Genomic DNA, 25978 nt, shown 5'->3' on the forward strand with positions numbered 1-25978 from the left:
GCCATGTAGTAATTATCTGTATTAATTACTAATCAGCCTTATATTGCGACATTTATATTCTATGTGTACTGTATATTGTGAGTGGGTCCCTAAGTTCAGTAAGTGACAGCAGCACAGAGCATGTGCAGTGAATCAGCAGAAAAGAAGATGGGGAGCTACTGGAGCATCTTTGGAGACACAGATCTTCACTGGTAAATGGCTGTGGTTGCCTTGGGCTGGTACAGAAGCCCAAAACATAATGTACAGCATTTCTAGCCTACTTCTAGTTAAGCTTTAGTTCTCCTTTAAGAGCAGGTTACCCCACATTTAAAACAGCAAAACATACTGTTATTAATGACTACAGTCCTAAGAAATATGCATAGCAGTGTCTTAGAAAGGCTTGTTGCCAATATAACTTTATATCCATGTGTCCTGATTTTTCAGTGAAATTCTTGTAGTCACTTTGTAGTCAAGACATAACACTCTTGTCACTTGGGACTCTGTTATAAAGATAACTAGAATCTCACCATAAAGCCTGACAAGAGCTGTTGCTGTAGAAGAGGAAGTAGCTACATGAAATACATTCCTTAGTGAGAGTATAATAAGTTCCTGTCACTTCTTCAGAATGGAAGTATTTTTCTTTCCCAAAACTACACTGTGTTAATAAATAGAACTGATTGTCTTCCTGTGCAAAAATAAATGTCGTATTTCCGGACATTTTCAATGTACGAGACCTTCCTTGAATCCCTTAGTCAATACAATATATAGAATTACGCCAGTTTGACAGAACCGGGCCTTGGAGTTGATCCTCAGATAATTGTGTATCCTCTAACACCTTTTATTTTATATTTTTTTTTAAATGTATGTTTCTCTGTTAAATTTGCTTTCTTGTCTTACAGCAGATGAAATGCCTGAGGTTGTACAGAATGAAGATTTTGCCATCAAAGACTGTCACGATTCTGTTCCATTGCATAATGTGGTGAGTATGTTCTTTTCTTCCCGGGAATATTGTTTCAGCTTAGAATAGATTGTTCTCTGTGGGCTAACGGACATAGTGCTGAATCAAAGAAATGTCATACACAAACAGATTTGACAAACTGAAAAAAAAAATAAGTTTAAAAAAAGCATTTATATCTTTATAAAGTGACACTGTCATCAAATATCTGCATCCTATTTGTGCCTGAAATGTGTAATGTGCAGTAAAGTGATTAACCTAAATTCTGAAACCATTGTTGTCATTTTTGTACTTGCATACGGTAGTATATTTTCTGTTACTTTCTGTAGCATTTCATTCCTTTCTCAACATCTCAAAAAAGTTTCAGTCCTGCCTAGCTTTATTGCAGAGCATTTTGCTACACAAGCACAGTTTTATTTAAAGCAAACAGTTGATAATCATTAATGCCAGGAAGTAAATCTTCGCTCTAGGCCTTGTAGACTGTAGTTAGGTCAGAAATGAGCAGACTCTAATTTTCTATATAGGCACTTGATGGCAGCTTTCTTCTAGAAGGGGGATCATTCAAGGGAGGCTGTGAAATTTAGGGGTCATCCAGCTTAAAGTACAAGGAAAGTCTAAAATAGAATAAGGCTAGAAATGCTGTATTTTGTATACCAAACATAAGCATGAACTTACTGCACCACAAAGCCTAATTTAAACAAATGATTTATGCTTTCAAAGTTGGCCACAGGAGGCTATCATCTTGTAACTTTGTTAAACATCTTTGCCTGACCCTGCACATGCTCAGTGTGGTCTGGGCTGCTTAGGGATCGTCATAAACAAAGCTGCTTGAATTCTGCATGGCTGGTAAGTAAGGTGGGGGTTCCCCCTGCTGTTCATAAGTATGATTGTTTCCCTGCTCAGCAGTTAGGGACCATCTGACAATTCCTATCCACAGCAGTAAATGAAGGGAGAATTTCACTGCATACAGTCAGGTTTCTTATAAAAACGGTACACATTTTTTTTTTTATTAAATTATATTGGAGATAGGTTTCTTTTTCATTAAAGAAAGTAAAATTGGGATTTTATTTTTTTGCCTTTCCTTGTCCTTTAAAGAAGAATTAAAGCTTAACCAAAGAAGTAGATAGAAATGTTGTACATTATATTTTGGGCTTCTTTACCAGCCCAAGGCAACCACAGCCCATTAGCAGGAAAGATCTGTGCCTCCAAAGATGAAAACCTTGATAATTTATTTAAAAAAAAATAACCTTACAACCCAATAGTTAACTGAATGCAGGAGATGTATAAACAGATCATTGACAGAGACTCTGACACGGTGGGCCTTGAAAGAGAGCTGTTAAGCCAAACCTACCTTGCAGTATAAAACTGTATCTCTGGAAACCACTTAAAGGGGAACTATCACGAAAATTAAAAATGAATATAAGCTTCATCATACTGAAATAAGAAACTTTCTAAATACAATTTAAATATTCTTCAAATATGTTTCTGAAATAATCACGTTTATGTTCACTATCCCTCTCTCAGCATCTATTTCTCTTCATTCTGTCGTCATGCAGCAATTGGGTGTCAGATATTCATTGACAGGTCCAATATATCTTATAGGGGGCTTCGTTTTCTAGCAGATGTATTAGAGCTCATTCAAATAATTGATTCCAGTGCAAACAAAATCTAACAAGATATCTGCCTTTTGCACAAATTCTGCATGTAGAGAGACATGATGTCTAGTGATTTTAATAGAGTGAGCTCTAATACATCTTCTAGACAAAAGAAGCCCCCTATAAGATACTGTATATGGGATCTAACTTTCCATGACTATCTGACACCCAGCTGCTGCATTAAGACATAATGAAGAGAAACTGATGCTGAGAGAGGAGTAGTGAAGATAAACTTGATTACAGTACAGATTTTTTTTTGTGTCACCAGCAGAGGGCGTGCAAAACTGCAGCCACCTTTATAAAACTAATTGATGCTTCACAGAATCCAAATCCCTGCAGTATAATTCCACTATACATAATGCTCACTGGGTGGGGATCATTCATACTTGTTTTCTTGCACCCTTTTTTCATCAGCCTTTATATATATGAAATGCAATTAAATAATCATGGGTATCCAATATAGAAGCATAATGGTTACAAGGGTTAGTAAGGACATTTTACCCTTAGTATTTTTAATTATTAATTGGAATTAATAATTGTGTCTAGTCTTAAGTATGAGTTTTTTTCTGGCAAAATACTTTGCATATCAGACACCACACTTTTCTTCTTCCTATAAAGGTGAAAAAATGTAGCCCATTTTCCAAAATATCTGATAAATAGTTGAAATAGTTAAAATAACCACTTGACTTTTGATCTATTCATCCAAAAAATCCAGAGGGGGTGAATTCATAGAAAGGCAGAATAAGATTTACTGAATTTGTCATGTTTATGAAAGCAGCCCCAGTGCTTTCTAATGCATTTGGTTGTAGTACATGTATTGAAAAATAGATTTTAATAAATCTGTCCCAAAATCTTTGTTATAGATGTTTTATGTAGTTCTTAGAGCTCTCGTTTAGGCTCTGTAATATAAAATTCCTGGAGGGGTTGCATCTGGGTTTGAGAAGTTCAGTAGGATAGCCCTTATGTATTATAATGCACAGTTCTCAGTAGTTAATCCATATGCACTTATTCCCATAATGCACCATGGCAGTTAGTAGTGATCCCTTATTCTTTTAATTTCCTTTCCAAATCACATCCTTCTGGATCTCTGCATTTTTTCCCTATGGTACAAAATACATGTTGTCTATTACAGTTACTGTATCCCGCTTCTCGGCCTTTTGGCTACGATCAAGTGTAGTAGTACCTTCTTATGATCCTATGTGAGGAAGTGGAAACAGTTGGTCTTCGGTCCACTGAGATCATATGTAGTCAGATACACTTGATCCTCTGGTATAGGCCCAGAAGTGGAAGCTTGACTAAAACATTTAGCTATGATCCACGAATGCGAGGGGTGCTTGACTCGCTTTATTGGGACTTGCATATTTCACATGCCCTTACTTAATCTTGCTTCACTTCCCATCTCCCCCAGCTGCTTGGCTAGGGGTGAAATCGTCTCTCTCTTCTCCTTTCCTCTTCTTTCTTTTTCCGGCCGCCAGCCAGAGCCTTAACAAGGCAATCAATGGCATTGCACTGCACACTTCAGCACCTTTTTTTGTGCCTGGTTTGAGCAGCCAGGATGGGTGTCCTAGTCCCTTTGGCTGGACCCCAGGCTATGACACGCCCTGGGGGAATCTTTGGCAGAACACAGGTCAGACGGGACTCCCCCTAGCTTCGGTGAAGGGGAGTCCAAACTCCCTAAACCCCTTCAGGGGGGCGGGGATGGTCGGCCCACCCTAGCTTCAGCGAAGGTGGACACACCAGCTCAATCGGCCCGCAAGCCGAGCCGAGCACTTGGGCAACGGAGCCCATGCCTTCAGGTAGGACTCGGAAAGGATGATTCAGTATCATCCCTCATTATTTATTTACAAAGACTTTTTAGTTTTCTGAGACAAATGCTCTACACACACAAGTTATTTCCACCAAAATACAATATGTTCAATATCAGTAACATGGGTAAAAATTTTCATTTTACTCACTACAACATATATATGATTCTTTTCATCCCTTATCCCTTCTTAAAGTCTGCCTAGTTGGCAGCTACTGTGTATTCATATTTCCATGGTAACAGTGGTCTTCTAATGCAGTGCCTGTAATTGGAAGATCCTATGGAAATCTGACCATAGCAAAATGTGAGTGCTATCATTCTTTTGTTAAATAAAAAATGCTGCTATGATCTAGTCTAAAGATAATAATGTGCATGGCATGTGGTTGATTTTTACAGGCAACCCCCCCATAAGGCAATCATTTCTTTTAGACCCATATATTTTTTCCCTATATAGTCATATGAAAAAGTTTGGGATCCCCTCTTAATTCTTTGGAGTTTTGTTTATCATTGGCTGAGCTTTCAAAGTAGCAACTTCCTTTTAATATATAACATGCCTTATGTAAACAGTCGTATTTCAGCAGGTACATTAAGTTTATTGGATTACAGAAATATGCATCATAACAAAATTAGACAGGTGCATAAATTTGGGCACCCCAACTGAGCTATTAATTCAATACTAGTTGAGTTTCCCTTTGCAAATGTAACAGCCTCTAGACACCTCCTATAGCTTTTGATGAGTGTCTGGATTCTGGATGGCGGTATTTTTGACCATTCGTCCATATAAAATCTCTCCAGTTCAGTTAAATTTAATGGCTGCCAAGCATGGACAGCCTGCTTCAAATCATCCCATAGATTTTCGATGATATTCAAGTCGGGGGACTGTGACAGCCATTCCAGAATATTGTACTTCTCCCTCTGCATAAATGCCTTTGTAGATTTCAAAGTGTGTTTAGGGTCATTGTCTTGTTGGAATATCCAACCCCTGTGTAACTTCAACTTTGTGACTGATGCTTGAACATTATCCTGAAGAATTTGTTGATATTGGGTGGAATTCATCTGACCCTCGACTTTAACAAGGGCCCCAGTCCCTGAACTAGCCATTGAGCCCCACAGCATGATGGAACCTCCAGCAAATTTGACAGTTGGTAGCAAGTTTTATTCTTGTTCTTCTTCCACCATGCAAATCGCTTTTTGTTATGATCAAACAACTCAATTTTTGTCTCATCAGTCCAAAGCACTTTGTTCTAAAATGACTGTGGCTTGTCTAAATGAGCTTTTGCATACAACAAGTGACTCTGTTTGTGGCGTGAGTGCAGAAAGGGCTTCTTTCTCATCACCCTGCCATACAGATATTCTTTGTGCAAATTGCGCTGAATTGTAGAACGATGTACAGATACACCATCTGCAGCAAAATGTTCTTGCAGGTCTTTGGAGGTGATCTTTGGGTTGTTTGTAACCATTCTCACAATCCTCCGCATATGCCGCTCCTGTATTTTTCTTGGCTTGCCAGACCTGGATTTTACAGCAACTGTGCCTGTGGCCTTCCATTTCCTGTTACATTCCTTACAGTTGAAACTGACAGTTTAAACCTCTGAGATAGCTTTTTGTAGCCTTCCCCTAAACCATGATACTGAACAATCTTTGTTTTCAGATCTTTTGAGAGTTGCTTTGAGGATCCCATGCTGTCACTCTTAAGAGGAGAGTCAAACAGAAGCACAGCTTGCAATTGGCCACCTTAAATACTTTTTCTTATGATTGGACACACTTGCCAATGAAGTTCAAGGCTTAACAAGCTAATCCAACCAATTTGGTGTTGACAGTAATCAGCAGTTACATGCATTCAAATTAGCAAAATTACAAGGGTATCCACATTTTTGCACAGCCAGTTTTTCACATTTGATTGAATTTCATACAACTGAATACTGCTTCACTAAATATCTTTGTTTAGAAAACACCCCTGTACTCAGATGTTCCTGGGAAATGAAAGACATACCACTTTTGTTGAAAGTGGAGTAAATTATTATGCAGGCTGCGAGGGGTTCCCAAACTTTTTCATACGACTGTAGTTGTAAATGCTGGACAAATGCAACAGCACCCCTCAGTTAATGCTCACATGCTCAGTGGGCTCTGAGCAGCTGTTAAGAAGCTAAGCTTAGGGGCTGTTGCAAATTATCAATCAGAAAATGAAGTGTGTCTGTAATATAAACTGATGCTACAGGGCTGATTATTAAATTACCATGCTAATTGCATTGCGTTCTGTGCTGTCGTGTTGTAATTATTTGTATTAATTATTAATCAGCCTTATATTGTAACATTTCTATTCTATGTGTACTGTATATTGTGAGTGGGTCCCTAAGCTCAGTAAGTGACAGCAGCACAGAGCATGTGCAGTGAATCAGCAGGAAAGAAGATGGGGAGCTACTGGGGCATATTTGGAGACACAGATCTTCCATGTTAAAGGGCTGTGGTTGTATTGGGCTGGTATAGAAGCCCAAAACATAATGTAAATAATTTCTAGCTACTTCTTTAGTTAGGCTTTAGTTTTCCTTTAAATGGAAGAGTTAGAACACAGGCATTTCAAGGTACTGATCCCTTTTCATGTCCATCTATGGCAGTGTGTACCAGTTCTTTTTTGGTCTTTCTGACTGCAGATTGTTACCTTTTCTGTTGCTTGGCTTCGATAGGGTGCTATGGCAACAACAGGGCATTCCCATGCTTAGGCAGTCTGCGATCATTTAGAAGAGCACATGATTATATATTTTTCATAATAAAAGTAACAGGAGAACATTAAGAGCTCAAATGCAAGAGTGCAAAGGGCTGTAAAATCATATTCATTATATTCTCATGCACAAAGTACTTGTGCCAACCCATTCAGGAGAGGGATCTGCACTCTGAGCACAACACAAGGAAGCCCTACACTTAATACCAGTCAATTCCAGGTAGTAAGTATTGGGCTTCCTATCACTTTGTGTCCTCTGGTTCTCCTAGCTTGCAAGTTATTAATGTTGTGCAAGCTAGGCATGTACCAAGGGACACCTAAAGTATGTGCCGCTGCCAAAAACATATATCACAAAATGGAGCATAATGAATTGATTTTTACACTCTATATCTTTCCCGAGGTAAATGAGACCTTATATAGTGGCTTCTGGCAACTGCAGATGTGATTAAAGGAAACTTAATTCCTGGTAACACTGAGAGCAATTTATCACACACTAATTAAATGTAGAACACCATGATCATGGCAATGCCTGTTACTATGTTTCAGAAAGTGGAAGTGGTTGAAGAGGAAATCACTGATGCTATGAGCAAGTTTGATGTGGAGCAAATGCATTCTCTCTTGGACTATAAGGTATGGTAATTTCCTTTATGTCTTTCTTTTTGTAAAATTCCATCTGTGAGTAGAGCATTTGGCCAATGTTGCATGTAGCATGTTCTCCTCCTGTTTTTTTTACCCATCAATGTAAAACTGCCTGTGCCCACCTCCATTGATTACAGTGGTAATTGTGGAGAAGCGGGTTGTGAGCACTTTTCCACCCAAAATGTGTGGGTTTTCACCAGAGCATTATTGAGTGGGATACACTTACACTTTTGTCATCAATGGAGTAGGTATTTCTCCACTGGCGTTTTTTTTTTTCAATGTGTATGAAATGTGAAATACACAAGCTTAGGGTTAGCTTAGTCTTGCTGCTGGATTTCCTACAAAGATTGTCCAGCTGACCATAAGGTTATGTGCACCATTTACTACTGATGCTCTTAAGCCCTATGCTTTTTTTTTCCATTCCTATTTACATTATGTGTATCCATTAGCCATTGGTCCATAAGTGTTTTCCATCCCATATCTATGCATTAAATACCACTTAAGACTGTAAGTTGTACATGGCCGAGACCTCCTAACTCCTGTATGTTTAATATCTGCCTCTAAATCTTAAATGCAAATATACTTTGTATTTTTTTGTATTTATTATTGTAATGACCCGTTATTCTATTAATTTTTGTTCTGCTGTACAGTGCTGCATTCACAAGTAGAGCTATATGAATAAAAATATACATACTTACCATTGTGTGGCTCTATATGTGTAATACCACACTAGGCAAAGCTAGTGTATTGTCGCATGAGAATTTGCCTGCCCTATGGGAGTATGACAAAATACCAGAAAATGTCCCCACGTACTGCCCCCTGTCTGTATATACACTGAGAGGCATTGCATCAACCTGTCAGCAAACACATGGGCCAGCTTTCAGCATGAGAGTGTGTGTGTACTGACAGCTAGCAAAGAAAATCCACAGTGTGTGTGCCCTAGGCCTAAGGGTCATCTCACAGCATGAAGACACAATCGAGCTTTTAGAACTTTACTGCCGTATATATTCTGTTTATGCTTTAGGCGAGCAGCAAGGGTTCATGCAATGATGAGATTTGTTTTCAGGTGTAAAAAACAAATTACAGTCCCACTGACAGCAGGGAGATGTATTTATGGCTGGAAGCTATTTCAAGACGAATATTTGGCATTCAGAGCTCCTCAGGCAATACGGAACACAGATCAGTGTGTGACTGTTATTAATATTTACATTTCAGGTGCTTAGTGCCATGGTTACTTGTTATTCCCATAATAATCTCACTGTTTGCATGGAATACAGAACAGCTGTTACATAATAGGGGGCCTTTTTTGAACACTGGGCAAATTAGCTCCTGGGCAATAACCCGGAGCAACCAGTCAGAAATTAGCTCTTTTTTTCAAGCAGCTGCAGATCGAACAATGCAAGCAAATGTGATTTGTTGCCAGGCATTGCTGCCCAGTGTTGATAATTTAGCCCCAACATCATTAAAAGTCTTCCTTTAAAATGAGCATTTACAGCAGTTAATCATAAAGTTTGTTAGACATGTGGTAATATTCACAGTTAAGGGGCAATGTAATGAAAGATCACAAGTGATGTTTAAAATCGGGTTTTTTGCAAATGTTTAGCATTGCTTGCCATGTAAAATCATTTGGTGCAAATATAACATCACTAAGCAAAGGGTTACACCTGCTCTGGAGTTTCATTAAATATTTTGTCACAAAATACGCTTTGCGATTGCGAAAATTTTATTTTATACACTGCAAATGTTCGCAAAAGCCATTTGGTCGCACACTTTGCAAGGAAGTTGTTGAGATCTATAATCGGTCAATAGGGACGCAAACATGGTCGCCAACATTCACAATGGTCTTTACAAATGTTTTATGAGCTATCAAAATATATTACATTCCCCTAGTAGTATCTTCCCCTAATCTGTGCTACTGAGAAGCAGCTCCTTATTACAACATTGGCTCTATGCTTTGCAATACTAATAATATTGATCTGAAGTGCACTGAGTTTGTCTCATCTCTCTATTGTCATTTTCACTGTATTTTAAAGTCTGCATTGGATTGTAAGCTTTCTGTCTCGGCAGTGGCTGTCATATTAGGGTTTAGGTTGACCACTCAGTCCCTGGCCAGTTGCTTCTATAAGAAGATCTAAACATATTTATTTAAGATACATCTTACAATAACATAAAAACCTCTATATTTTTGCCCTGATTCTCTGTGAATCCTTAGTTGGTTCTGGTACATGCATGTGTAGAATACCTCTCCTAGCAACCCAGATACATAAGGCAAGTGGGATTCACAAAAAGAAATGTTTAATGATGGGTATGTTCCCTCTGTTTCTGCTTTTTTCATTGTTTTGTACAGTTCTAGGGACCCTTTGTAGAGCTGAACAAGAATGTTAGGGCCTGAAGGGAACACACTGGTATTAATCCACTCAATAATGTTCCCTGTAATCTCATGAAACACATTTCTGCCTTAATGCCCGATGGGGACACTTACCCTGTTTGATCAGGACATGAAGAAGGATCCTTTTTAAAAATCAGAAAAAATAACTAAAATGGAAAGAAAAAGCTGAATTTGGCAATCATTGTGGTAAGGGACTATAACAATATTACTTAAGAAGAGTTTTATGTTAGACCTTACTTATAGTGTACATCAATATTATATTTGGGTGGCTATTAACAGCTGATGTTTCTTTGACTTGCAATTTGAAAATTCAGAGAGTATGAGTTCAATATAAGTTTGAGTAAAAAGCATTTATAGCCTAAGGCAAATAGCTGACCTTTTTTGCTCTATACACATCTGACTTGCCCCAGTTCCAAACTCTGCAGTTGCTGTGATTCAATGTGGCCTCCACTGTCTGCTACACTCAATATATAGTGCTGCTGTCCCAGGTCCTGAAATACAACACACAAGCCTCTGTAAGCATTTAGGGCTAGTCCACACGGGGAGATAGCCCTGCGTTTGCGGTCGCGGCGACAAAGCGCCGCGCCAGTCGCCGCGACCGGCGCAGGCGACAGTTTTGTATGGGCGCCTATGTAAAAACGCCTGTGCTAACCACACGAGGCGATGCGCTTTTCAACAGTCGCCTGAAAAAGCCTGGCGAGGCATTTTCAGGCGACTGTTGAAAAGCGCATCGCCTCGTGTGGTTAGCACAGGCGTTTTTACATAGGCGCCCATACAAAACTGTCGCCTGCGCCGGTCGCGGCGACTGGCGCGGCGCTTTGTCGCCGCGACCGCAAACGCAAGGCTATCTCCCCGTGTGGAATAGCCCTTAAAAGGGCCTTTACTGATTAGGGATTTTAAAAAATATACTTTTAATAAAATAAGGGTAGATATGTCTGAGAGGGACGTAACTACAAAGGAAGCATATCCTGCGGCTGCAGGGGGCCCCCAGACACTGATTTGCTGCAGTGCAGTTACACAACCAACTAGCTTACTTTCAGTAATCTTACTGCACAATGCTGATTGGTTGCTTTTGATCAATGCACTAGTGCGAATGGTATTGACTGCTTAGATACTATGGGCATAAATTAGTATCAACCCTGTCAATATTTTCATATGCTGTCAAATTGTATTTTATTTAAAGGGATTCTGTCATGATTTTATAGTGTAGTTTTTATTTCTTATTTATTATTAACACTGCAAATAATTCACTCTACAATATAAAATGTCATTCTTGAACCAGCAAGTGTATTTTTTTAGTTGTAATATTGGTGTGTAGGCAGCCATCTCAGATCATTTTGCCTGGTCATGTGCACTTTAGGATGAAACTGCTTTCTGTCAGGCTGTTGTTTCCCCTACTCAATTTAACTGAATGTGTCGGGGGACCTAGATTTTACTATTGAGTGCTTGTTCTGTTGGGGGGAAAGGGAGAGGGGTAATATCACTCCAACTTGCAGTACAGCAGTAAAGAGTAACTGAAGTTTATCAGAGCACAAGTCACATGACTTGGGGCAGCTGGGAAACTGACAATATGTCTAGCCCCATGTCAGATTTCAAAATTAAATATTACAAAATCTGTTTGTTCTTTTGAGAAATGGATTTCAGTGCAGAATTCCGCTGGAGCAGCACTATTAACTGATGTGTTTTGAAAAAACATTTTTTCCCATGACAGTATCCCTTTAATGTTCCTTTCTGGTAATGGCTGTTATCCCTATTCCCACTCCCCCCCCCCAACCACCACATTACAGAATTTAGAATAGAAAAATATCTTTGAAGAGATAACGGTTAACAATGCAGTTTCCCCAGGAAAACGTGTCAGCCGTACTGTTGCGACTTATTTCTCTCTTTGTTTACGATACAATATACACAAAAGGCAGAAGTTAATGCACATACATGCTTCTTGAGAATGAGCTGTTGAAATGTAAATATAATGGGAATTTGAGGAGAATCCATTTCAATCTCTTTTGAAACAAATTTCAGTGGATGCCATGGAAACAAATGATCAAGGGAATTCTTTCTGCTGCCAAGTCAGGCACTGGTAGAAAGTGTCTCCTCTGTAGTGCCACTGTGTGCCTGCTCAGGGCATTTCGTGAAATGCTAGCGTATTCTCACTGTGAGTCACACACTGCTCATTTATCAGTGTTTGGACTTGTGCCTTGTCATTAAAAACCAGCAATTCCCTTTTTATTTTGACTCTAAATGAAATGGTTACTCCCCCGCTTCTGTCTGTGGGATGCTTGCAGGCAGCTTAATGCTGCTCTCTGCTGCTAACCTCTTGTAACATAGACCATCGTGGCACACCAGGGATTAACTCCAAATTGAAATCTACCTGCCAAGTGTTTGGGCTTTTGTCTGAATGGCCCACTGTGCTGGGCAGGTTTCTACAACGTCAGAGAAATAATTCGAATAATCGTATGTCTGGGGTCATAATGGTAAATTAGAATAACAGATTGGGTGGGTATAGTCTTTCCCTCACAATCAGCAGGTGCTGTAGCCAGTCCAATGCACAGTCTCAAAATAACAGCCCTGCTCTGCAACAATAGAGAAGCCATGAAAAAAGGCTAACTATACCTTATTAACAGATATTTTATTATACCCTATGAACCTGTAGTTTTTTGTGTGTTAAAGGAGAGGAAAACAACCAAAGCTGTTTATTTGCCAATAGTTTAGCCACAATAGTACAAGCTATAACACTATATTTATTCTGTAGAATGCTTTACCATATCTGAGTAAATAGCTGTAGAAGCTCTCTCTGTTTGTTTAGGATAGCAGCTGCCATATTATCTTGGTGTGATGTCACTTCCTCCTGAGTCTGTCCCTGCTGCTCACAGCTCTGGGCTATTACAGCAGGGAGGGGAGGAGGGAGAAAGGAGGGGGATAGGGAGAGAGGAGCAAACTGAGCATGCTCAAGCCCTAGCCCTGGAGGTTTATGCTGAAAACAGGTACTCTGATACACAAGTCCATGTGTACACAATAGAAGGAAAGAAATAGAATGTTTCGTTTTATAGAGGACTCAGAGCAGCATTACTTTGAGGTTTTACTGGTATATTTATATACACATTTAGGATAATGTTTAGACTTTCCTTCTCCTTTAAAATTAAATTCAGTTTTCAAAATGTACTACGAGTGTCTGTTTTTCTTATATATTTGCCTTTTTTGTTCTCCAACTGCAATTATATAATACTGTACAAGGTGCATAGTTTGCTATAGATCTAGTCATCTAAAGCAGCCAATCAGCAGGTAGATTTTATTAGTCACCTGTTTAAAAGAAAACATCTTGTCGGTTGCTGTGGGCTACTGCACCTAACCAAATTTGCACCCTTTAATACATATGAGGGTTAGACTTGAAATTTCAACTGCTATTTGATTGCTAGGGCTAAATTCCCCCAATAACCAGAAAGCAGTTTGGAAATCACAATACAAAACCAATAAGAAAGCCTGAAAAGAATATAATTAAAATTAAACTGAACAATTAACCTTTTTCTTGCAAGATTAGTGAAACCATTAGCCAGCCAGCATTTTCAGCTGCAGGTTTGATATAGGCTGAATCGCAGGCATATAATTCGATAACCATACAGAAGAAATAATAAAGAAATTGAAAAGTTGTTGCTCTAACTTGGTTCATCTATAAAATGTTAATAAAAAGATCCCCGATAAACATTTTCATCTTCCTTCTTATTCATAAGTGGGAGCTGAAAGCCATTTTGATGGCTGAGGTCAATCTGCAAATTACCCAAAGACGGAAATAGCAAAAGCACACTCTGTATATGACAATTAGGGGTGATGTTACTGTTGCAGAATTAATCAGACCTCACATCTGACTGCAATGCGTGTAAGTGGATATGAGTCATGCTATGCAATCGCTTGGTTGAATTCCAATTGGTGCAGCTAAAACTAGAATGAGCTTGCAGATTCACATGGGGCCTTATGGGTGACGTATATGTGTTTAGCTCAGTAGGGACCTTCGCGGCAACTGCTACGTTCAATCTGTACACATAATATTTTAATATTTTCCATGTGGTTAAAAAAATTTGCTTGCTTTCCTATAAGTTAGCATATGTTTCCTTATCCTGGCTGTTCATTCTTGAGTTCTGTTGGACTACAGTATATTACAAGTACGAGGCATATATATATATATATATATATATATATATATATATATATATATATATATATATATATATATATATATATATATATATATATATATATATATATATATTAGAAGGATAATCTTCTCACCTGGTGCAATTAAAACAGAATTTGCTTCACTTTTATGTCATGTTGTTTAAGGAGATTTTGCTGCAACACCAAGTGACATATTCATGCCATAACTCTCTAACTTTTTACAATTTTTTTATCAAAATATAAATAATATATTCAGGTGCAAGGTCACATAGTTAATTTGGGTTAAAAAAATTACAAAGATTCTATTGTTTTTTAGAGGACTACAAAAAAATTGTGTAAAATCTAGGAAAATGTAAAATCAATGTAAAAAATGTAAAAGCTTTATAAAGGTTATATTGGCGTGACAACAAAAAAACTGTTTAAAATGTGGATAAACTTAAAATCAGGGAAGGTTTCTAACTGTAGATCTTAAGATCCGAATAGCCTTGAATGTTTTGCTTGTTCGAGAAATCATCCAAGCCAATATGTATATTACTGTAATATGTTAACTATCTTTCTGCTACTTACATTTTATTACATATACATTTCCTTCTCAAAGAATGAAGAAATGAGGTACATAGAGAACGAGCTGGAGAATTATAAGCAGAAGTATGCTGAGCTTCAAGCATTCACCAAGAATCTTATACAGGCTGTAAAATCAAATGATAAAGACCTACAACAGGTAAGTGACCCTCTGTGAAGGTGAACTTGTCAGAAAATGTTATTTTCAGTGATGCAATTATCGTTTGTAACAAATGTAAAGGAGAAAGGATTTATTCATCCTCCTATTCTAAGCACCCAGAGAACTACAAACCCCACTAGAGGCTGCAGCATTATCAGGCGTGGGACACTCAAGCAGAAATGACATCATAGCTTTGTCCTGCTCCTTGATCTGTGCTTTCTTGGGATTTGCTTCAATGGGAGACAGTTTCCGATCAAGAGCTCAGATACCAGGATATAGGCTTATCTAAAGATACATAAAGCGTATCTTTATTTTGCCAATAAGGCCTATTTTTAGCTCCATTGTGCTCTTTCTATTCTAGCATTTTAACAGCGACAGCAAAGCAAAACTAGTCATTGAAAGGCTTGTGTGTGTGTATATACAATGTACTGAGCAACCACTTATTTTTACAGTTTCACTGAGTTGGGCACCTGAAATGCAGCACATTAGGGGTCATTTCCGAACACAGCCAAATTTGCAAAGTGGCAGTTTTTTTACCTATAATGCAGAGCTTTTTTTCTGGAAAACCCGAGCTCCAAAGCATTATGGGCAACAGACCCTATACCTGTAGTTTATAATAAACCATATACTTGTATCTTTTGTTGTGTGTATAATTGATTATATACATATACAATTATTGAGGCTGCTCACTGCTGTTTACTGTCATACATTCTAATGACAGTTTGTTTTTTTTTTTGGGGGGGGTTTCTTCTTCTTAGAAAGCTGCCGTGCTGCTTTTTGTATTTGTGAAGGTAGTGCTGTTATTTAAAGTAAATGGAGCATATCTTCACTGAAATAGACTCTCAGCCTAGCCAAACAAACCTAGCCTTGACAAAAAAGCAGAAAAAATCTACCCAGGCATGTTATTGCTGTATGGCTTTTAGTGTCAGCCAGAAGGTATAGGCTTGGGATTACAGAAGTGTGTGCAGCAGAAAGGTGACATGCAAAGAAATGAATACTCATCTTGTATTTTTTAACATCGATATTCATCAGATGTAGACAAAAATCTAATCTACCTCTAACTGCAGAAAATTCAGGTGAACTGTTACCTACCGTTTTAGTGGTTTAGTGTTATTTTAAAATTTGTCTCACAGATATTTCAGTTTAAAGACCATTGTATTTACAACGTCATTTTATCCTTTCATAGATATTCTGCCACACAGTGCTCAAAACTCCAGCTTCTGTTCTGTCATAGGAAAACTACAGTGATTTGTAAACAAGCAATTAGCTGGCTGTATGTGCACATTATGCCCCAAGAGTCACTGCTAGATCAGCATGTTTAACCTGTTGTACTTATGGGATCAAGGATGTCAGGTTTATGATTGGCTTTGTGGGATATGGGGAGTGGTGTATTGCAAAAAGACTGCAGGGCCAGTATGTTGTCCTACCTGTTCTACATGATTTGATTTGGTCAGAGTCAGCAACGCTCTTGTTTCCTGCAGATCCTCCTAGCTGAGTCACCTCTGGAATTAGAAGACATGGATTACAGTCATCCCTCCCCTGAGCCTGAAGATACCTCATACAGCATGTCCTCTGAAAACAACACTCCAGACCGAGTGTAAACCCATCCCTGCTCCTCCAGTTCCCGTGACAAGGTTCCAGTGTTCTTTCCCACTCTTACTTTCATTCCTTGTAAGACGGAATGAACTGACTGAAAATGAAAAGGTTAACTTATTTTAATCAACTAACAGAATATATTTTGCATCCTGGATATATTTCTGCTTCGCAGAGAAAATTAATCTCACAACGGTCAATAAAGACTTTCTGTATAACTGGTATTGACATAGATCTTTTTGGGTGTTTTATAGGTGCCCTGCATCCAAAATGTCACTCTTCTGATTTCATTCCAGGGATTTTTCTTTTAAGCCTTTTACTCTTCCCAAAGAAAATGGTGTGTAAAAATGATATCATACACTATTTAGTGGCTGTGCCACCTATCAAGATAATTGAGGCTTTATTAGTGGCTGAAAGCAGTCTAAGGCTGTGTATTTTTCTTTCATTCGTAATCCTTTCCTCATTTTATACCTGCAAGCTTTACTGCTAGATTTACAATATTTTATTCCTTCTGTCTAAAGAAATATAAAACAACAATGCCAAATTGCTTTGTGGCTAGGATTCTAGATTTAATTCTGCATGAGGGCAACGATTTTGCAAAACTCTTGAAATTCTGTACTGAAAAGATTCTTGACCTATGGGTTATGACCCAAAAATCGGTCCCCGTGATGCCCCAGAATACAGTGACATTGCCTCCTACAACAGGAAATTGTGATTAAATAAAGGTGCATTCCAGGATCTAAACCAATACCTGGGGTGCAAAGCTGATTCTCCTAGATAAATGTTACAAAACACTACTATAGTATATAAGACTAAATAAACAAGGGTGTGACAATAAGGGCTACAGATTTATAAAACACTGTTACTTTAATACAAATGAACTGATGCAAAACACTTGTAAAATAGTGAACCATATTTTAATATTTTAAAGTTTGTTTTCTGCTGTGAATGTTAATCCCCACATACAATTTGCATCAGGGATTAATGATTCAAATCGGTGTTAATACCCAGCTCTGCTGCTGATCAGCACCGTGTACAGACACCTATAGGAAATGCTGAAACCAATCAAACACATTTGGACTATTGGTGCAGCTATCATCTTTGATAAATGTGTCAATTCATTAACACTTTCATGGCTTTTGGGAAAATGATGTTAAATCTTAAAATTAATTAAACTGCTAGGAAAGCAAACAGCTCTCTGGCAGCACAAGCTGTGCAGGTCATAGTGAAACTGCAAGACAATCCGTACAATACAGCTCACGGGCCATAGACTTTTATTGAAATTATGTTTAATTTCTGAAAATGCAGTTTTAACCTGGGCAGTGCAAATCATATTGCATGTGATTGCACTCAGAATTCTCCTTCAATCTCAAATTGAAATTTGATCCAATGACTGTTGTGGCAGTCAGTCCAACCGGCATTCAAACTGCTGGTCTAAAAGATGCCTTGCAGTGTGCCAGCTTGATATGACTATAAGAAATCTGCATGAACACATATGTGATTGCTAACATAGTATTGGCTTGATGAAGAAAAATGCTGATGAAGAAAAATGCATTTAATTGATTCGTTTTTGGTCTGTTTATTGGTGAAAAGAGGAGCACATGTTTAGTTAGTGACAGCCTGCAAAAAGCATCACAGTGTAGATATCCAAATATGTCAGTGTGTCCTAAGAGGTGGAGATTAAAAGCAAATACTATTTAGTCTTTTACTTTTCTAATGTGACTTGTAAGTATTTCCACTTGTCATCAGAGGGCAGAAATGCAAAACAAGGTCATTACAGTTTGACTTGTGATATAGGAATAGGATTAGATAGCATAGTAGCTGGTTTCACTCTATACATCTCTGTTGATTAACCCAAAATGATTCACTTTTTCCCAAAAGAAATCACTGGCTGAGATAACAGAAACATCAGTGTTCCAAAAACTCCACTAGTGTGGTACAAAGCAACAGAAGAGAGAACAGACTGATGGTCAGATTTAAGTTGAATGCTGATTTGTGTATATTGGCAGGACAAGTGTTACCACACTGAAAAGTGGGTGGTCGCTGTTACGCACGCGCGCCCTCGGTTGCGCACGGTTACGCATACGCGCCCTCGGTTACGCATGGTTACGCACGCGCGTCCTCGGTTGCGCACGATTACGCACGCGCGTCCTCGGTTACGCACGCGAGTCCTCGGTTGCGCGCCCTGGCGCGTAGCTACGGCGGGGACTGAAGTTGTCAATGGCCATCTTGGTTGCCTGGAGCAACTGACAGACTTGGCCCTGCACTGTATATTGGTACTTATGGAAGCACATGCTGTATTTATTTTGGTGCCTAGATACAGTATTTGAAAAACTATCACAGGATGACTGATGTTTTCATGTATTTGTAACCTTGCCAATGTATAATAGGCGAGTGGGGACCTTTTTGTTTGCTTGTTCATTTTGAGGTAGTTCATCTTTGAGTTATCTTAGTTTCAGTATGTTATAGAAACTTCTATTTTTACCATCGTTGCAACTGGTCTTATAGTAGTTGTTTTTATGTGTTTGCCTTATTCGTCTCTTTCCTGCTTCCAAATGGGGGTCACTGTAACAGCAGCCACAAATCAAAAATTATTATTGTGACTACATTTTTTTTTTTTATTATTCTGTTAGGCCCTTTCTTGTTCATGATCCAGCCTCTCATTCAAAACACTATGTGGTTGCTTGGGTAAATTGAACCCTAGAAGCCAGATTACTGCCAACAATCAAAACTGAAGATTTGCAATATCCCTGTTTACTAGAAGTAAATTTAAAGGTGAACTATCCCTGTAAGCTCTGTACATTATTTTTCAATGCAATATTTTTGCCTTTCCAAGAATAGTGTATGGGGGGCAGTAAGAGTGTAGGGTGCAATAAACATGAATTTCCACTGCCACCATTTTTTTTCCACAACGTTATTTACTTTAATTTCCTCAACTTTATCCCAAGGTAATTTGTCATTCCTTTTAAAGTAAAAACTAAAATCTTTGTTAAAGCTTTTTTCAGTGTTACTCTGTAATGGGTCTGCATCAGGTGCAGGCAGGTACAGAACCCTATGAGTCAACCCCCAAATATACACCATAACACTTTGCTTTTTGTGTTCTGACTGCAGTCCTGTCTGTATTTAAGGGCTCAGCTTATGCTAAGTATCTGCAAACCTCCAGATCACTGTAACTGTTAGATGCTGGTGAAGACAGTGGGCTTTTGGTATGTGTTGCAGTGGCAGGGCACAAAACTCTACTTTGGGTGGGTGTGGGACAAGTTCTGGAAGTTCTTAATGTAATAATCGGGCCGTTGCCGTTACCAGCTATATTATATTAGTAATATTAGATGATATTTTATCATCAAAAAAGCAACTTTAGAATAACCCGTAAATAGCGGTGATTCACCAGGCATAGAATTGCAGTGAATTTCCAGATTCTGCCGACCGCGAATGTTTTATCAAAACTGCCGCAAAAATTCGCTGTGGAAAAATTCACTGCGACAAAAAAATTAATGCTTGTCAAAATTGTCGCACGTCAAAATTTTTCGGAAGCCTATTGACTTTAATGCATTTGGACAAAAAAGTCTCACGTGTAACAAAATGTCACTCGCATAAAAATAGTTTTGACACCAGTTGCGTTCCCATCATTTTTCCGGAGTTTTGCGAATTCTCGGCAAAGTGAAACGGGACAGATTTGCCCATCACTACCCTTAAATTGTTATTGTTGCCACCATGGTTCAATTTTTAGAAATGAAATTCAAATTTGAGCTTTTTAATTTTAGATCACCTTATATAAAAGCCTGGGTGTCTGGACTGGGAATATTGCTTGATAAAAAAAACATTGATAAAACTCAAGGAAAACCAGAGAATTAGCTCTTTTAATATTATCACAAGCAGGATATAAGGTTCTCTCCATTGGTATTTAACCTCCGTCAGAATGGTCAGATTTTACCTTTCAAGGTAACAGTAGCTGTTTTAGAGGATGCGCCTACCTTGGCACTCTCACCCATGTATGGTGGCCTTGCCTGTAGGTTTTGGATACAGACCGGTATGTGCAGTATCTTTTCATAGGTGCAGTTCCTGAAAGCACCAAATCCTTATCTATAAATCAATAAAATCCATAAATGATCAATAAATCTCATCAATGAAATGCTAAAATTGACTGGATTTTTGCAAATGAAAAACTAGCTAACATTGCTTGAGATAAACATTCAAGCAGATCCATTCAGGGAGATATTCTTAAAATAAATCTAAATCTTAGTTTAGTTTCACATCTGATTTAAACATGTTGCAGTAAATCTCTGGGTGTTCTGTCTCAGAAGACTGTGAGATTTGCAGCCATTAGTGCGTTATGTATATAGATGCACAATATTTGTTTGAAGAGAAACCTTTCCTGTTGACCGTATGGTTAATACTCATGTGGTTTAAATTATAATTGTGGATATATGTCTGTATGCTTTTAGAAGAAAACTCAAAAGAACACTCTGAAGTCACAATGTCATGTATGGAATGCATTTCAAATATCTTCCTTTTACTAAAAACACATGCTTCCCAGATGACATGTTTTGAGGAAAATCTTAAGAAACATAAACAAGAAATATCCATTTCATTAATCCTGAAAGAATACAAAGCTAAACATATTTTGATATCAGATGTACAGCAGATTCTTGATAAACCTTTTGAGTTTATATTCTACTAATGCAGAAGGCAATGGAAATTTCATGGTTGGTTCCCCCCTTCTGTTACTTCAAGTGTGGTCATATGTACCCTGGTTTCACATTGAAGAACCTGATTCATGCAGTAATAATTATTTACCCAGCATCTCTTTCCTGACTTCAACTATTTATTCTCCTGGTGGTCCATCACCACCACCTGGGAGAGAAAGTCAAAGCCAGAGTTGGTTGTCACCACCACACAATACTCTGCATTTTAATAAAAGGTTCTCAACAAATTGCCCAATATTGGGGTTACTGGTCCTTTAAGGGGTGATATGACAAGTATGTATAAATATATAAGGGGGCCTTACAGTGAGAGCTTTGAAGCAGTGAAATTCTCTCCTTGAATCAGTCGTACTGGTTGATACATTAGATAGCTTTAAGAAGGGGTTGGATACTTTTTAGCAAGTGAGAAAATATAGGGTTACTGAAAATACCAAGCTCATCCAGGGACTGGTCCAATTGCTATCTTGAAGTCAGGAAGGAATTTTTGGAGAGGCTTCAGAAGGGTTTTATAGCGACATAAAAGGTTGAACTTAAAAGATGCAGTTTTTTTTAACCTAACTTACTATGTAGGTGCCTGAGCTAGAGGGTCAGCAATACATTGTTACACAGGCTGCAGGGGTGTGCAGAGAACGCATGTCTTGGAAAAAGGGAAAAAAGAAGCACACCATACTTCGGCTGTTGCCTTTAAAGCATTTATTGCAGCAGAAATGTGGCACAAGCTTTCGGGGACAACCCTATAATTATCAAGTAAGTGGTGTGCCGAAGACAACTGTTTTTTGGATCAGAGAATGCATGTAACACAGAATGCCCAGTGAAGTAATCAAATGTCAATGTACATGCCCATGTCTTCTCAGCCAGTTTATATCTCTTTCCTATGATTTGGAAACATCATACGTACCCATGTGACTAGCACTGTCAATGCAAAAAAAAATGTTCCTTCCGCTCTTCATTTTCTAGTGATGTCTGCCTATGAATGGATTACAGGCTGGTAGGTGCTTTTTCTTGTTTAGGTGTCAATGTTGAAAAGATTACCTAACATTGTTGGGTGAACAACCCCTTTAAGTTTTGGTGTGATTTAAATAATCCAAGAAAATTATTTATTATGCCTGGGTGTAGAGGCTGAACTCAATGTGCTGGAGGGTTCTAGTATATTAAAGGAAATAGCCTTGCTCCTCACATTGTTCACCTAAGTAAGGATGGTAGGAGTTAAAGCAACAGATTTTGTTTATTAAAACCGTAGGCAGGACATAAAGCATTTAGATAACATTGATGTAGTTTTAGACTGCTATTCCTAACCTGTGTTGAAGTATGCACCTACTGTACTTCTACTGTGGATTCCTGACATGTGACATGCGAGGGGTGCTTCAATATCATAAATATCATAGCTACATCCATACTGTATCAGTGTCCACCCTTTAGAAAATGTAAATCCTACCTAACTTGTGTAAATCCAAAGGAAGTTGGAAAAATAAATATCCATAGTTGTGTCCTATTTCCTTTAGAATGGGGGGAGGTACCATTTGTTTCTTCAGACCAGTCCCTGGGTGAATTATGAATGAAATGAATTAGTATAACTAGTTTTTTTAATATATAAGTTATGTAATATTATAAGTGCAAATTGCATTCATATGAGGAGGATGACATTTTTCCTTTAAAGGGAGGCAAAGTTTTAAGTTACACTTTACTAGATTTGTAATATTGTGTTTTTTGGTTTAATTTTTTTAAAATAAGCAGGAAATGCCATTAAGTGGCAACATGGAGGCATTAGCAAAATTTACCCATAGGATGATACTTAGAGGCAGATTTATCAGAGGTCGAGGTGAATTTTCGAATTGACGAAAAATTCGAATTTCGAGCTATTTTTTGTGTACTTCAACTAGGGAATAGTCCAAATTCGATTCGAATTTGCAAAAAATTAAAAATTCGAATTTCAAAATTTATTATGTACTGTCTCTTTAAAAATTCAACTTTGACTATTCACCATCTAAAACCTGCCGAATTGCTGATTTAGCCTATGGGGAACCTCCTAGAACCTATTTGGAGTCAATTGGTGGACTAAATTTTTGTTGGGAAAAAACTTTGAATTGCATTCAATCAATTGCTCTATTCCTTCGATTCGTACGATTTGAATTCAGCCGAATACAGACCTATTCAATCGAAAAAGGAAAAATCGATAAATATGCCCTTTAATGTGATTTTTTTTTTTTTCTTCTGTAAATTTTTTAGCCTGAATCCGAATCCTGCTGAAAAAGGCCAAATCCTGGATTCGGTGCATCCCTAATGTATAGTGTAGGAAAGAATACATTACTATATAGTGCTTGGGATGTAGCAGGTTAAAACCTTTTCATTAACTGTGTAAAGGAAAGAAAGCTCCAGCCAAGACTTGGGGCCAAGTCTAAGATCTTTTTGTAGTGAAAGGCAAAACAATTTCAGGGAATAGACATAAATAATTCATCAGAAAATGTCATTGTGCTGCAATCTACATTTCACAAATACACAACTTGGCTTATCAGAAATGAATTACTTTGCCTTCCCTTTTCCTCAGAACAGAAATATCTGATACCGCAGTTTTTAGGAATATGTTATCCCCCTGGACCAGGATTTGGATTCATTTTTTGTTTATTAACAACATAAAGTAATACACTTTTTACTCCTTTTTTCTGACCACGTCTGCTTCCGCTGATGTCACTTCCGGTTTACAATGACAGCACTTCCTGATTCTTGATGGTCAGTGGGTCCGGGTTGAGGATAAGGTACTTGCGGGTCAGGTCTGGTAGCGGGTCCAATTGGATAAGAATGCAGGTCTGAGGTGCGGATTGCAGGTTGCATGTATGGGTCGGGTATGGATTCCAAAAAATGGACCCACGCAGGACTCTACCCTCAAATTACCGCCACATTGATTGGGGCAACAGCTGCAGGGTTCCCCAATGTCAATAGGCACACTTTTGCACAATCTATCAGAGCAGATTTTCAGAAATTGCCCTTAATATCTTTAATGTAAAGGGATTACTGCACCTTAATTCAGTATTGGACCATATCTGTCATGTAACGACATGAATAGGTTTAAGGAAGTGGGCCATTTTATGTTTTAATCATTAATATCACAGATAATGGCAACTGATTCAGCTAAGATATATTTTACTGAAAAATTGTTATCTGGTATTTTTTTCTAAACACATTGAAATATTATGTGAAATGTCTGAGTTAAATATAAATATTGCATGACAGCAACACATTTCAGAGCATATGGTCATCTCTGTTGTTTTATTTTTCAGTTTAATGTAATGGTAGAAGGAAGGAATGTGTGAGACATGGCAACATCCATCCATTGCATCTACAGGATTGATTCAATTCTTCCATACAACAGTAAAGTTTGACGTCAAATACTCTTTTCACTTGTCCTTGATCAGTATCACAGATATTCGGCACTGTTACAATTCAACATACAGTCTGAATGTACTAGGTTTTCAAATTAAGTTCAGCAAGAACCAACATAATTTTATGGTGACACAAATAACAGAACTAAATAATTACAGTTTTACGCTGAACTAGTGAGCATTATAACAGAAAAGTGAGAAATCTGCCTTACAGTGTGAGAAAAGTTAAGCCCATATAGTTTTAACCCCACTACTGTTCCCACCAACCACCATAGGAACCTGGCCATATTAAAGGAAAACTACCCATGAAGAACATAAGTCTCTATAAAAAAAAATATATCACATAAAACAGCTATTCTATAGGCTGTGCAAAATAAAAAATGTTTCTGATATAGTTAGTTAGCCAAAAATGTAATGTATAAAGGCTGGATTCAGTGCATACCTAGTATTTATATAGCGCCAACATATTTCACAGGGTCGTACATATTTCGCATATGGGGTGTTGGGGTTATCTAGCTGTGGACCAGCAACTCTACCCTTTCATCCCTTACTTCCTCTTTTAAATGTAAAAAACTGCCTCTTCCACCCCCCCCAAATCACTGACCACTGCCTGGGGCAATTCAATGAGCAGCCTATCCGCCCTCACGTTTGCATTCCCCCAAACACTTGGGGGGTTATTTACCAAACTCCAAATGCAAAAATCACTAAAAATTTGTGATTTTTATTTATAAAATCGGACTTTTAAAAAATCCTGAATTTTTCGGAATTTATTAAACCCTGAGGATGGAAAAGTGTGAATCAAAAAAACGGCATCTCAGACCTGTCGAGGTTGCATATAATTCAATGGGAAAAGTCCCAATGATTTTTTGATGTGTGCTGGGTTTCGCGCATTACCCTGTTTTTTGGCAAAAATGTGATGGAAAAATCCGAAAAAATCGGATAAAAAATCAAAAAAAACCCCCTGAAAATCTGATTTTTTTTCCCACAAAGCAAATTTTCTGGAAAATGTAATAATAAATAAGCGCAAAAAACCCAAGTGGATTTGATCGGAGTTTGTAGCAGAAAATATTGAGATAAATTCGGACTTTGATAAATAACCCCCTTGATGTAAAGCAAGCAGTCGCATTCACTGACTAGACTTCTCCTTTAGAAAGGCCCAGAAGCAAACAGTGTACATTGATGTCACCTAGGATTAAAATGTCATCAAAAAACTATTACATAAAATACAAATGCTCTTGGCTAGCCATATGTCACCATTAAAACATGACACCTATGAA

The 25978-nt window shown here is 38.0% G+C and overlaps 1 protein-coding gene across 2 annotated transcripts in view; it reads left to right on the plus strand.

Moving 5' to 3' along the window:
* The window catches only part of hdx.L (highly divergent homeobox L homeolog), a 62273-nt gene extending 45452 nt beyond the window's left edge, over nucleotides 1-16821 (plus strand). The window contains exons 8-11 of one of the 2 annotated variants that reach the window (XM_018229944.2): nucleotides 882-958; nucleotides 7659-7742; nucleotides 14906-15028; nucleotides 16510-16821. In XM_018229944.2, coding sequence (XP_018085433.1) covers nucleotides 882-958; nucleotides 7659-7742; nucleotides 14906-15028; nucleotides 16510-16629 — 404 coding nt within the window. In that variant the 3' untranslated portion in view covers nucleotides 16630-16821. Of the gene's footprint in view, nucleotides 1-878; nucleotides 959-7658; nucleotides 7743-14905; nucleotides 15029-16509 lie in introns of both variants that reach the window. The other variant, XM_018229942.2, reaches the window with a different exon arrangement.
* The last annotated feature ends 9157 nt before the right edge of the window (nucleotides 16822-25978 follow it).

The sequence above is a fragment of the Xenopus laevis genome, chromosome 8L, assembly GCF_017654675.1.
Source record: "Xenopus laevis strain J_2021 chromosome 8L, Xenopus_laevis_v10.1, whole genome shotgun sequence".
Taxonomy (NCBI): Eukaryota; Metazoa; Chordata; class Amphibia; order Anura; family Pipidae; genus Xenopus; species Xenopus laevis.